The sequence below is a fragment of the Puma concolor genome, chromosome A1, assembly GCF_028749965.1.
Source record: "Puma concolor isolate L17-30 chromosome A1, mPumCon1.1.hap2, whole genome shotgun sequence".
Lineage (NCBI taxonomy): Eukaryota > Metazoa > Chordata > Mammalia > Carnivora > Felidae > Puma > Puma concolor.
In genome coordinates, this window is record NC_141667.1 from 30,345,919 (window position 1) to 30,359,869 (window position 13,951).

General features: G+C 37.8%; 1 protein-coding gene across 11 annotated transcripts in view; it reads right to left on the minus strand.

The window, feature by feature from the left end:
• The window catches only part of CPLANE1 (ciliogenesis and planar polarity effector complex subunit 1), a 144,773-nt gene that overhangs the window by 120,212 nt on the left and 10,610 nt on the right, over nt 1-13,951 (minus strand). For all 11 annotated transcript variants that reach the window (XM_086677296.1, XM_086677327.1, XM_086677291.1 and 8 more), the window contains exons 3-7: nt 11,086-11,221; nt 10,853-10,972; nt 9,937-10,166; nt 4,917-5,023; nt 2,628-2,784 (exon numbers count right to left, since the gene is read on the minus strand). In XM_086677296.1, coding sequence (XP_086533422.1) covers nt 2,628-2,784; nt 4,917-5,023; nt 9,937-10,166; nt 10,853-10,972; nt 11,086-11,221 — 750 coding nt within the window. The remainder of the gene's footprint in view (nt 1-2,627; nt 2,785-4,916; nt 5,024-9,936; nt 10,167-10,852; nt 10,973-11,085; nt 11,222-13,951) is intronic.

The window sequence follows — 13,951 nt, forward strand, 5'->3', positions numbered from 1 at the left end:
TGCATTCCCACCAACAGTGCAAGAGGGTTCCCGTTTCTCCACATCCTATCCAGCATCTATAGTCTCCTGATTTGTTCATTTTGGCCACTCTGACTGGCGTGAGGTGATATCTGAGTGTGGTTTTGATTTGTATTTCCCTGATAAGGAGCGACGCTGAACATCCTTTCATGTGCCTGTTGGCCATCCGGATGTCTTCTTTAGAGAAGTGTCTATTCATGTTTTCTGCCCATTTCTTCACTGGGTTATTTGCTTTTCGGGTGTGGAGTTTGGTGAGCTCTTTATAGATTTTGGATACTAGCCCTTTGTCCGATATGTCATTTGCAAATATCTTTTCCCATTCCGTTGGTTGCCTTTTAGTTTTGTTGGTTGTTTCCTTCGCTGTGCAGAAGCTTTTTATCTTCATAAGGTCCCAGTAATTCACTTTTGCTTTTAATTCCCTTGCCTTTGGGGATGTGTCGAGTAAGACATTGCTACGGCTGAGGTCAGAGAGGTCTTTTCCTGCTTTCTCCTCTAAGGTTTTGATGGTTTCCTGTCTCACATTCAGGTCCTTTATCCATTTGGAGTTTATTTTTGTGAATGGTGTGAGAAAGTGGTCTAGTTTCAACCTTCTGCATGTTGCTGTCCAGTTCTCCCAGCACCATTTGTTAAAGAGACTGTCTTTTTTCCATTGGATGTTCTTTCCTGCTTTGTCAAAGATGAGTTGGCCGTACGTTTGTGGGTCTAGTTCCGGGGTTTCTATTCTATTCCATTGGTCTATGTGTCTGTTTTGGTGCCAATACCATGCTGTCTTGATGATGACAGCTTTGTAGTAGAGGCTAAAGTCTGGGATTGTGATGCCTCCTGCTTTGGTCTTCTTCTTCAAAATTACTTTGGCTATTCGGGGCCTTTTGTGGTTCCATATGAATTTTAGGATTGCTTGTTCTAGTTTCGAGAAGAATGCTGGTGCAATTTTGATTGGGATTGCATTGAATGTGTAGATAGCTTTGGGTAGTATTGACATTTTGACAATATTTATTCTTCCAATCCATGAGCAGGGAATGTCTTTCCATTTCTTTAAATCTTCTTCAATTACCTTCATAAGCTTTCTATAGTTTTCAGCATACAGATCCTTTACATCTTTGGTTAGATTGATTCCTAGGTATTTTATGCTTCTTGGTGCAATTGTGAATGGGATCAGTTTCTTTATTTGTCTTTCTGTTGCTTCATTGTTAGTGTATAAGAATGCAACTGATTTCTGTACATTGATTTTGTATCCTGCAACTTTGCTGAATTCATGTATCAGTTCTAGCAGACTTTTGGTGGAGTCTATCAGATTTTCCATGTATAATATCATGTCATCTGCAAAGAGCGAAAGCTTGACTTCATCTTTGCCAATTTTGACGCCTTTGATTTCCTTTTGTTGTCTGATTGCTGATGCTAGAACTTCCAGCACTATGTTAAACAACAGCGGTGAGAGTGGGCATCCCTGTCGTGTTCCTGATCTCAGGGAAAAAGCTCTCAGTTTTTCCCCGTTGAGGATGATGTTAGCTGTGGGCTTTTCATAAATGGCTTTTATGATCTTTAAGTATGTTCCTTCTATCCCGACTTTCTCAAGAGTTTTTATTAAGAAAGGGTGCTGGATTTTGTCAAAGGCCTTTTCTGCATCGATTGACAGGATCATATGGTTTTTCTCTTTTTTTTTGTTAATGTGATGTATCACGTTGATTGATTTGCGAATGTTGAACCAGCCCTGCATCCCAGGAATGAATCCCACTTGATCATGGTGAATAATTCTTTTTATATGCCGTTGAATTCGATTTGCTAGTATCTTATTGAGAATTTTTGCATCCATATTCATCAGGGATATTGGCCGGTAGTTCTCTTTTTTTACTGGGTCTCTGTCTGGTTTAGGAATCAAAGTAATACTGGATTCATAGAATGAGTCTGGAAGTTTTCCTTCCCTTTCTATTTCTTGGAATAGCTTGAGAAGGATAGGTATTATCTCTGCTTTAAACGTCTGGTAGAACTCCCCTGGGAAGCCATCTGGTCCTGGACTCTTATTTGTTGGGAGATTTTTGATAACCGATTCAATTTCTTCGCTGGTGATGGGTCTGTTCAAGCTTTCTATTTCCTCCTGATTGAGTTTTGGAAGAGTGTGGGTGTTCAGGAATTTGTCCATTTCTTCTAGGTTGTCCAATTTGTTGGCATATAATTTTTCATAGTATTCCCTGATAATTGTTTGTATCTCTGAGGGATTGGTTGTAATAATTCCATTTTCATTCATGATTTTATCTATTTGGGTCATCTCCCTTTTCTTTTTGAGAAGCCTGGCTAGAGGTTTGTCAATTTTGTTTATTTTTTCAAAAAACCAACTCTTGGTTTCGTTGATCTGCTCTACAGTTTTTTTAGATTCTATATTGTTTATTTCTGCTCTGATCTTTATTATTTCTCTTCTTCTGCTGGGTTGAGGCTGCCTTTGCTGTTCTGCTTCTAATAACTTTATGTTAAAGTTAAACTGGATCAGAAAACACCACAATGTTAAACTGGATCAGAAAACACCAATATAAAGAACATAAAGTAGTATTACAAAACAACTCCAAATTGAACTCTTTCATAGGTTACTTTCAAGACAGATTACATATACTGACCTTTGGGTCTTTCTGATTAAGAGTTACTGCCAGAGTAATGCCATCTCTTGAAAAGGCAGAAATTAGAGCTCCTCTTGACTTTACCGATTCACATTTGGGAATTAGATGGCACAGAAGGCAGTCTTGTTGTGCCCAATGAACATGGTATGGCAACGATCTAAGTAAGTAATGAAATAATTGAAAATAGGAAATATAGTAACTTTTAATATTTAGCTCATCATAAAAACTTAAGGGTCCAATTCCTATATGTGCATGAATATTAGAGGCCCTCTTAGCAACTGCTCAGAATTTTCATCCATGCCACAAAAGAGCAGTTGCCAGTTAAACAGGTTCAGTACCAGCATTTTGTTAGTAATGGCTGTTCCATAGTCAACCCCAAATGCATCTGTTTTGACAAAAGATTTAGATGACACATATTATACATCACTGTGAACATTTTCACAGAAATTAAATAGAGAAGAATGGATTTTTAAAATAGTGGCAATGTTCTGGGGTACATGGATGGCTCATTCAGGAGAGCGTGTGACTCTTGATCTTGGGTTTATAAGTTCAAGTCCCATGTTAGATGTAGAGATTACTTAAAAATAAAATCTTAACTGGCTCAGTCAGTTAAGCATCTGACCCTTGATTTCTGCTCAGGTCATGATCTAAAGGTTATGGGATTCTCTCTCCCTCTCTCTCTCTGCCCCTTCCTCTCTCTCCCTCAAAATAAATAAACTTAAAATAAAATCTTTAAAAAATAAAAATAACATAGTGGCAATGTTCTATATTTGGTATATGGTTACACACATGTATATTTATTAGAGTCCAACTCATTATACACCTAATATATAAAGTACCAGAGCATAAGAAAATTAAGAAAATTTTAAAAGTCACACTATTTTACTAAATCTTACTGATGCATGATATGCTTTTTTTTTAAAGTTTATTTAGAGAGAGTGCATGCTCACAAGTGGGGGAGGGGCAGAGAGAGAGGGAGAGAGAATCCCAAGTAGGCTCCACACTGTAAGTGCAGAGCCCAAAGCAGGGCTCGAACTCATGAACCATGAAATCATGACCTGAGCCAAAGTCGAGAGTCCAAAGCTTAACTGACTAAGAAACCCAGGTGCCCAGGCATGATATGCTTTTAATGCACTATGTATTTTATTGGGCTTTGTAGTATATATGAAACTATTTCTAGTTTAAAAAGTATGTGAGCAAGGGTGCCTAGGTGGCTCAGTTGGTTAACTGTCCGACTTTGGCTCAGGTCATGATCTCACAGTTCATAAGTTTGAGCCCTACATTAGGCTCTGTGCTGACAGCTCAGAGCCTGGAGCCCACTTCAGATTCTGTCTCCCTCTCTCTCTCTGCCCCTCCCCTGCTCACACACTCTCTGTCTCTCTCTCTCAAAAATAAATAAACATTAAAAAAAACAAAAAAACTATGTGAGCAGGTCTCCTGGGTGGCTCAGTCAGTTAAGCATCTGACTCTTGATTTTGACTCAGGTCATGATCTCACAGTTCATGAGATCAAGTACCGAGTTGGACTCTGCACTGACAGTGCAGAGCCTGCTTGGGATTCTCTCTCTCTCCCTCTGCCCTTCCCCCACTCATGTGCACACATTCTTGCTCTCAAAATAAACATTTACATAAAAAATAATAAAAAGTACTTGAGTAGTTAAAAGGTACAGTAGTGGGGCGCCTGGGTGGCTCAGTCAGTTGAGCATCCGACTTCAGCTCAGGTCACGATCTCGCGGTTCGTGAGTTCGAGCCCCGCGCCAGGCTCTGGGCTGATGGCTCACAGCCTGGAGCCTGCTTCCGATTCTGTGTCTCCCTCTTTCTCTGCCCCTCCCCCATTCATGCTCTGTCTCTCTCTGTCTCAATAATAAATAAACATTAAAAAAAAATTAAAAGTTACAGTAGTAAATTCGAGCTATATCCTTTTTAAAATTCAATTATTTCCCAAAATACCTATCTCTATCATTTTAATACAAGCAAGACCATAGCCTGTCTTACCTTTTACATCTTCTTAATTCCATGAAAGGAAATAAAAATGAGAAAAACCTTGCAGAACCTGCTTCTGATCCTCTGTTCCCTCCCTCTCTGCCCCTCCCCCTGCTTGTTCTAAAAATAAACAAAACATTAAAATGAAAACTAAAATAACAACAGTACTTATGGGAAGAATAGATCTGTAAGGTCTCAAAAGTTCAAATTTACATTTCATTTAATTAATCTTATGTATTTATGGGTGAAAAAATAATAATATTTTAAAAGGGACAGAAAATAAGGAAAAAGAAAACCTTTATCTCACCTTACAGGTGTAAATACATTCTCATGCCACCGAATTGCTAGAAATGTTAACTTCAGACATTCTCCAGAATAAAAAGTAAATGAACACAAGCAGCAATCTCCAAATAACTGTAGATAAATTTAATAAACTTTAGTATACAATTAATCCAAAAATAAACCAAGATATGTAAAACATATATTCTCATCATAAATAAAATAAATGAAACATACAGAAATCCTGCTTGTATTTTTATTCTTAACATAAGGCTAAAGAATAAGTAATTTATTTCTGAGCCAGGGCATGGACCTAATGGGAAATCAAGGTGCAGCTTATTGGCTTAAGAAAACATACTGGGGCACCTGGGTGGCTCAGTTAAGCATCCGACTTCAGCTCAGGTCATGATCCCATGGTTTGTTGGTTCGAGCCCCACATCAGTTTCTGTGCTGACAGCTCAGAGCCTGGAGCCTGCTTCAGATTCTGTGTCTTTCTTTCTCTGCCCCTCCCCCGCTAACTCACACTCTTTCTCACTCTCTCTCAAAAATAAACATAATTTTTAAAAATTAAAAAAACACTGCCAATGAAGAATAGACATTTTCCCAAAGAAGGCACCCAGATGGCTAACAAACACATGAAAAGATGCTCAACATTACTCATCACCAGGGAGATACAAATCAAAACCACAACGAAATACCACCTCACACCTGTCAGAATGTGTTGTAAAATTAACAACACAAGACACAACAGGTTTTGGCGAGGATGCAGAGAAAGGGGCACACTCTTGCACTCTTGGTGGGAATGTAAACTGGCACAGCCACCCCAGAAAACAGTATGGAGGTTGCTCATAAAGTTAAAAATAGAACTATCCTACAACCCAGCATTGCACTACTAAGTATTTACCCAAAGGATACAAAAATACAGATTCAAAGGGGTACATGCACCCCAATGTTTATAACAGCATTATCAACAATAGCCAAACTATGGAAAGAGTCCAAGTGTCCATCAACTGATGAATGGATAAGTGTGATATATATATAAAACAGAATATTACTCGGTCATCAGAAAGAATGAAATCTTGACATTTTCAATGACTTGGATGGAGCTAGAGTGTATTATGCTAAGCAAAATAAGTCAGTCTGAGAAAGACAAGTACCATATGATTTCACTCATATGTGGAATTTAAGAAACAAAACAGATGAGGGGCACCTGGGTGGCTCGGTTGGTTGGGCATCCGACTTCAGCTCAGGTCATGATCTTGTGGTTGATGAGTTTGAGCCCCACATTGGGCTCTGTGTTGACAGCTCAGAGCCTAGAGCCTACTTCTGATTCTGTGTCTCCCTCTCTCTTTGCCCCCTCCCCTGGTTCATGCTGTCTCTCCCTCAAAAAATAAACATTAAAAAAAAAAAAAAACTAAACAGATGAACATATGGGAGCGGAAAAAAAAGAAAAAAAGAGGGAAACAAGCCATAAGAGACTCTTAAGATAGGGAACTGAAGGTTGATGGAGGGAGGTGGGTGGGGCGTGGGCTAAATGGGGAATGGGTTTTGAGAGGGCACTGGTTATGAACACTGGGTGTTGTACGTAAATGATAAGTCACTGAATTCTACTCCTGAAACCAATATTGCACTATATATTAACTAACTAGATTTAAATAGAAATTTGAAAAAAATTAATAAAAATTAAGGGCGCCTGAGTGGCTCTGTCAGTTAAGCAAGCATCCAACTCTTAGTTTCAGCTCAGGTCATGATCTCACGGTTTGTGGGTTTGAGTCCCACATTGGGCTCTGCACTGAGCTCACAGACTGCTTAGGATTGTCTCTCTCTGCTCCTTTCCCACATGCATGCTTGCTCTCTCTCTGAAAATAAATAAATAAACTTTAAAAAATTAAATTAAAAAAGGAAGAAAACACTGTAATTTACTGTGGCTGAAACTGGATTCTTATAATTTTTTTTCTCTTATTTTATAGTTATTTATTATCTAAATTAGGGCACTACCCCCAGGGGTGGGAAGAAGATAAAGGAAAAAAAAATTCAAAATGCAATTTCTAGCAACAGTGGACTGGGTAATAAAATGTTGGTCCATACATATAAAGAGTGCATGCAGCTATTGATAATGTTTTTAGTTAATGAATGTGTTCTTTCCTGGTAATTAAATGGCTTAATTATCACCAATTCTAGCTTTTTAAATTATAAAACTAGTTATATTTTAAAAATGGAGAAAAGTACAGAATCACACTTGTAAATACAGATAACAAACTGATGTTTGCCAGAGGGGAGTAGGGCGTGGACAAAATGGGTGAAGGGGAGTGGGAGATACAGGCTTCTAGTTATGTAACAAATAAGTCATGGGAATAAAAGGTACAACAGAGGGTATACAATCAATGGCATAATAATAGTTTTGATGGTAATAGATGGTGGCTACACTTGTGGAAAGCAGAGCATAACATAAAGAGTTCATGAATCATCATGTTGTATACCTGAAACTAATGTAAAATTGTGTCTCAACTATACTGAAATTAAAAAATAAATAAAAATTGGGGCATCTGGGTGGCTCAGTCAGTTAGGCATCCGACTCTTTGATTTCAGCTCAGGGCATAATCCTAGGGTTGTGCAATCACACTCAGTTTCTACTCTTGAGTGTGGAGCCTGCTGAGGATTCCCTCTCTCTGTCTGCCTCTCCCCCCTGCTTGTGCTCTCTAAATAAATAAATAAATAAATAAATAAATAAATAAATAAAACTAGGGAAAATACTAGGAAAAGAGAAAGGAAGCTCTAAGGTCAAACCATTTTTTTTATTCAAGTATAATTAACATACAGTGTTATATTAGTTTCAAGTGTACAGTATAATGATTCAACAATTCTACACATCTCAGTGTTTATCAAGGTAAGTGTGCTCTTAACACCCTTTATCTATTTCATCCACCCCTCACCCACCTCCCCTCTGGCAACCACCAGTTTGTTCTCTGTATTTAAGAGTCTGTTCCTTTTGTCTTTCAGATTCAACATATAATTTAAGTCATGGTATTTGCCTTTCTCTGATTGGACTTATTTCACTTAGCATTATACCCTCTAGCTCCATCCATGTTGTTGCAAATGGCAAGATCTCATTATTCTTTACCACTGAGTAATTATGACATTTTAAAAATAAACCACATCTTCTTTATCCATTCATCTATTGATAGACACTGGCTTGCTTCCATATCTTAGCTACTGTATATAATGGTGTAGTAAACATAGGGGTGTATATGTCTTTTCAAATAAGTGTTTTTGTTTTCCTTGGGTAAATACCCAGTAGTAGAATTAGTGGATCATATGGTATTTCTACTTTTAATTTTTTGAGGAACCTCCACACTGTTTTCCAGAGTGGCTGCACCAATTCCCACCAACAGTGCATAAGCGTTCCTTTTTCTCCACATCCTTGCCAAATACTTGTCATTTCTTGTCTTTTTTATTCTAGTCATTCTGACAGGTGTAAGGTGATGTATCTCAGCACTTGATTTGCACTTCCCTGATGATGAGTGATGTTGAGCATCTTTTCATGCATGTTTGTCTTCTTTAGAAAAATAACTATTCAGGTCCTCTGCCCATTTTTTAATTGGGTTATTTGTGGTTTTTTGATATTGAGTTAAGTTCTTTGTATACTTTGGATATTAACCCCTTATTGGATATATTATTTGCAAATATCTTCTCCCGTTCAGTAGATTGTCTTTTTGTTTTGTTGATGGTTTCGTCCTGCGCTGTGCAAAAGCTTATCTTTGTCTAGTTCCAATAGTTTAATTTTGCTTTTGTTTCCCTTGCCAGAGGAGATGTATCTAGAAAAATGTTTCTATGGCTGATGTCAGAGAAAGTACTTCCTATGCTTTCTTCCAGGAATTTTATGGCTTCAGGTCTCACATTTAGGTCTTTAATCCATTTCGAGCTTATTTTTGAGTATGGTGTAAGAAAGTGGTCCAGTTTTCCCAACACCACTTGTTGAAGAGACTTTTTTCCCACTGTATATTCTTGCCTCCTTCATCATAGATTCATTGACCATATACAGGTGGGTTTATTTCTGGGCTATTTTGTTCCATCGAGCTGTATGTCTATTTTTGTGCCAGTACCATACTGTTTTGATTACTAAGCATTGTAGTATAACTTAAAATCTGGAATTGTGGTATCTCCAGCTTTGTCCTTCTTTTTCAAGACTGTTTTGGCTACTTGGGGTCTTTAATGGGTCCATACAAATTGTGGGTTATTTGTTCCAGTTCTTTGAAAAATGCTGGCATTTTGACAGGGGTTGCATTAAATCTATAGACTATGTTGGGTAGTTTGGACATTTTAAAAATATTGGTTCTTCCAGTCCATGAGCATGGACTATCCTTCATCTGTGACACCCTCAATGTCTCTCGTCAATGTTTTATAGAGTACAGATTTTTCACCTCCTTGGTTAGGTTTATTTCTAGGTGTTTTATTATTTTTGGTGCAATTATAAATGAAATTATTCTCTTAATCTGCTACATCATTACTAGTGTAGAAAAATGCAACAGATTTCTGTATATTCATCTCATATCCTGTGACTTTACTGAATTCATTTGTCAGTTGTAGTGTAGTTTTTTGGTGTTCAAACTATTTTTAATAAACATTTAAAATTTTTTTTTCAACGTTTTTTTATTTATTTTTGGGACAGAGCGAGACAGAGCATGAACGGGGGAGGGGCAGAGAGAGAGGGAGACACAGAATCGGAAACAGGCTCCAGGCTCCGAGCCATCAGCCCAGAGCCTGACGCGGGGCTCGAACTCACGGACCGCGAGATCGTGACCTGGCAGAAGTCGGACGCTTAACCGACTGCGCCACCCAGGCGCCCCAATAAACATTTTAAAAAATATGACCAAGAAATGTAAAAATATCTTTTCCACAATAACTTTGCAATTACTGTGACAATTAATGATGATTAAAGATATACAGCAATGCTATCACACACTCTGCTCAACAGCTTCACAAACAGTGCCTGTTATTACAGTCTGAGATCTCATCTTCTAGAACACCCTGTCTGATTTGGATTTTACCTCATTTTTTATAAAGACAGCATGCACTACAGCTTCTTTATCTTCATTAGAAGGCAAATGAACTGCTTCTTCAGGTATGATCTGGGACCACTGGCCTACCAATGAAGGGCTTTTAGAAGATAAGATATTCTTGAATTCCAAATATTCCCAAAGAAATATGCATCCAGGAGTTATAAGCAGAACTCTTCTCCCATTTCCAGATACATACAAGTACAGTCTCAAAGAGCTTGCTTTAAAAAAACAAACAAAAAAAGGCAATTAAACCTGTGAAGTCTGAGTTCCTCCCAGAAAGTACATCATTTATCTATCCTGACAATAAGACACCTAAATGATGTTTCATTTCCATTCAGGATAAAACTAAGGCACTACTAATAAATTCAAAGTACAAATAATAATATTTACCATGTACTTGTCATGTGATATTAGGACCCACTGTTATCAGATATGTTAGGCAAGCCAGACTTTTCTTCAAGATGAATCTAAGTATCACAAATAAACACCATCAGGGTGCCTGAGTGGCTCAGTCAGTTAAATGACCAACTCTTGATTTCAGCTCAGGCCACGATCTCATGGTTTGTGGGTTCGAGTCCTGCATCGGGCTCTGCATTGAGCAAGGAGCCTGCTTAAGATTCATATTCTCTCTCTCTCTCTCTCCCCCTCTCCCTCTCCCTCTCTTTGCCCCTCCCCCACTCACCTGTGTGCTCTCCCTAAATAAATAGTAAAAAACAAACACCATCAAAAAAATCATATATATATACAAGAAAACATATATATGTATATGTATATATTTATATATACACAGATATATTTATGCACACATACAGAGATATTTTTAACATAGTAATAGGAAAATGTTTCATCTTCTTTTCCTCCCATTTATCAAGGAAACCAATTTAAACAAATAAAAAATTCCCACCTACTGCAGCTTGAATCATTTTCTTAGGCTTTTCAGCTGCCTGTACAGTTTTCAAGCAATCTTGATCTTTGTTCCAAAGAAAAAGCTGCCCTGTAGTGAGTACCCCAGCCAGCCAGGCATCTGTTTCCAAAAAGGAAATACAATAGTTATAATCTAATATTTCCCTTAATATTACCCCAAGTTTTTATGAATACAATTAATCTAGCCTTTTGAAAATATCAGTACTACTTAACCATTACTGGATGTTGTTAGGACAATAGCATCCTTCAACAAAGGCTGCAGACAAGGAATTTTCTTCTTTGTTCTTCCAGAGAGCAAATTAATTTCATTTATAAATTTATTATCCAAAAGGAAAACAGCTTCATTTTCCTAAGAGAAGAAACATATGACACTTAAGAGGTGCCAGGAGGTAATTCAACCTCTAATCTAAATAAATTATCCCAGAAAGGAAAACAAAGTGACATTCAAGAAAGATTATACATTTGTACCACAAATCATAAAATGAAAATAAGGTTGATTAGGTATCCTGGAGATTTTTCACTCTATCTTAAAATATTTATTAGAATTACTAGGTAAGATGACCTAATGGCTGCACCTAGACCTTTTTGACCTTTAAAATTATAAGAGTACTGGGAATGCAAGCTGGTGCAGCCACTCTGGAAAACAGTATGGAGGTTCCTCAAAACACTAAAAATAGAACTACCCTATGACCCAGCAATTGCACTACTAGGTATTATCCAAGGGATACAGGTGTGCTGTTTCGAAGGGACACATGCACCCCCATGTTCATAGCAGCACTATCAACAATAGCCAAAGTATGGAAAGAGCCCGAATGCCCACTGATAAATGAATGGATAAAAAGGATGTGGTATATATATACAATGAAGGATTACTCGGCAATCGAAAACAATGAAATCTTGCCATTTGCAACTACATGGATGGAACTGGAGGGTATTATGCTAAGTGAAATTAGTCAGAGAAAGACAAGTATCATATGACTTCACTCATATGAGGACTATAAGAGACAAAACAGATGAACATAAGGAAAGGGAAACAAAAAGAATATAAAAACAGGGAGGGGGACAAAACAGAAGAGACTCATAAATATGGAGAACAAACTGAGGGTTACTGGAGGGGTGGTGGGAGTGGGGGATGGGCTAAATGGGTAAGAGGCACTAAGGAATCTACTCCCGAAATCATTGTTGCACTATATGCTAATTAATTTGGATGTAAATTTAAAAAAATTAAAATTAAAGAAAAAAAATAATAAAATAAATAAGATAAAATTATAAGAGTGCTGGGCCCCTAGGTGGTTCAGTTGTTTAAGTAGTTAGGTGTCTAACTTCAGCTCAGGTCATAATCTCATGGTTCACGGGTTCGAGCCCTGCATTGGGCTCTGTGCTGACAGCTTAGAGCCTAGAGCCTATTTTGGATTCTGTGTCCCTGTCTCTCCCCTGCTCGTACTCTCTCCCTTTCTCAAAGATAAATAAACACTAACAATTTTTTTTTTAATTATAAAAGTGTCTTACAATTCTGCTAGCCAAAATTGGGTTACGTGTTGTTTAATTTCATCAATTTGATCAGTAGCATGGGCAAGCTTTTTAATTATTTACCTACACTAGGGGCACCTGGGTGGCTCAGTCAGTTAAGCGTCCAACTCTTGATTTTGGCTCAGGTCATGATATCATGGTGTGTGAGATTGAGCCCCTTACTGGGTTCTGTGCTGACATCAGGAGCCTGCTTGGGATTCTCTCTCTCCCGCTCTTTCTCTGCCCCTCCCCTGCTTGTCCATACGCTCTCTCTCTCAAATGTACATTTAAAAAAAAAAACAAAAAAAACAGCATCTTTAAAAAGAAAGAAGAGACTAGAGGAAGTTAACGATATAATTTCTCACAGGAAATGACACTAACACTAAAACGCCAATCGTTAAAATTTTCATAATTATTACATATTCTAAGAGGATTTTATAGGCTTGCTAAATTTCCCTAAGGTGACGAATCTCTTCCATATATTGTGAATGGTATTCCTGGATTTCTGGTGTATCCTGGCCCAACTTTATCCTAGTTTTAAGGGGCATAGGGCATACTCATGAAAATCACAATGGTAAGAAAACAGTCCACTGACTGTTCCGGTAAGAAAGGATTCAGAAGATTAAATATTCCCTTTGGTTACAAAAAACAAAATTTTTTTGCACAGCACAGGAGGAAACCATCAACAAAAAGGCAATCTACTGAATGGGAGAAGATATTTGCAAATGATATGTTCAATAAGGGGTTAATATCCAAAGTATACAAAGAAATTATACAACTCAACACCAAAAAACCCCAAATAACCCGATTAAAAATGGGCAGAGGACCTGAATAGACATTTTTCTAAAGAAGATATACAGACGGTCAATAGATACATGAAAAGATGCTCAGTATCATATTATCATGGAAGTACATCAAAACCACACTGAGATATATCATCTTACACCTGTCAGAATGACTAGAATCAAAGACAAGAGGGGCACCTTGCTGGCTCAGTCAGTGAGCATGGGACTCTTGGTCTCAAGGTCGTGAGTTTGAGCCCCACATTGGTACTTACAAATAAAATATTAAAAAAAAAAAAGACAGAAATAACAAGTATTTGGCAAGGATATAGAGAAAAAGAAACACTTATGCACTGTTGGTAGGAATGTAAATTGGTGCAGCTACTCTGGCAAAACAGTATGGAGGTTCCTCAAAAAATTAAAAATAGAAATACCATATGATTCACTAATTCTACTACTGGGTATTTACCAAGGAAAACAAAAACTCTAATCCAAAAAGACATACGCACCTCTATGTTTATTGCAGCATTATTTATAGTAGCCAAGATATGGAAGCAAGCCAGTGTCTATCAATAGATGAATGAATAAAGTTGTGGTATGGGGCACCTGGTGGCTCCTTGGTTAATTGTCCAGCTCTTGAATGCAGCTTAGATCATGATCTCGTGGTTCATGAGTTTGAGCCCTGCATCAGGCTCCTTACTGACAGCACAGAACCTAATTGGGATTCTCTCTCTCCCTCTCTCACTGCCCCTCCCATGCTCGCTCTCTCTCTCAAAATACATGAATAA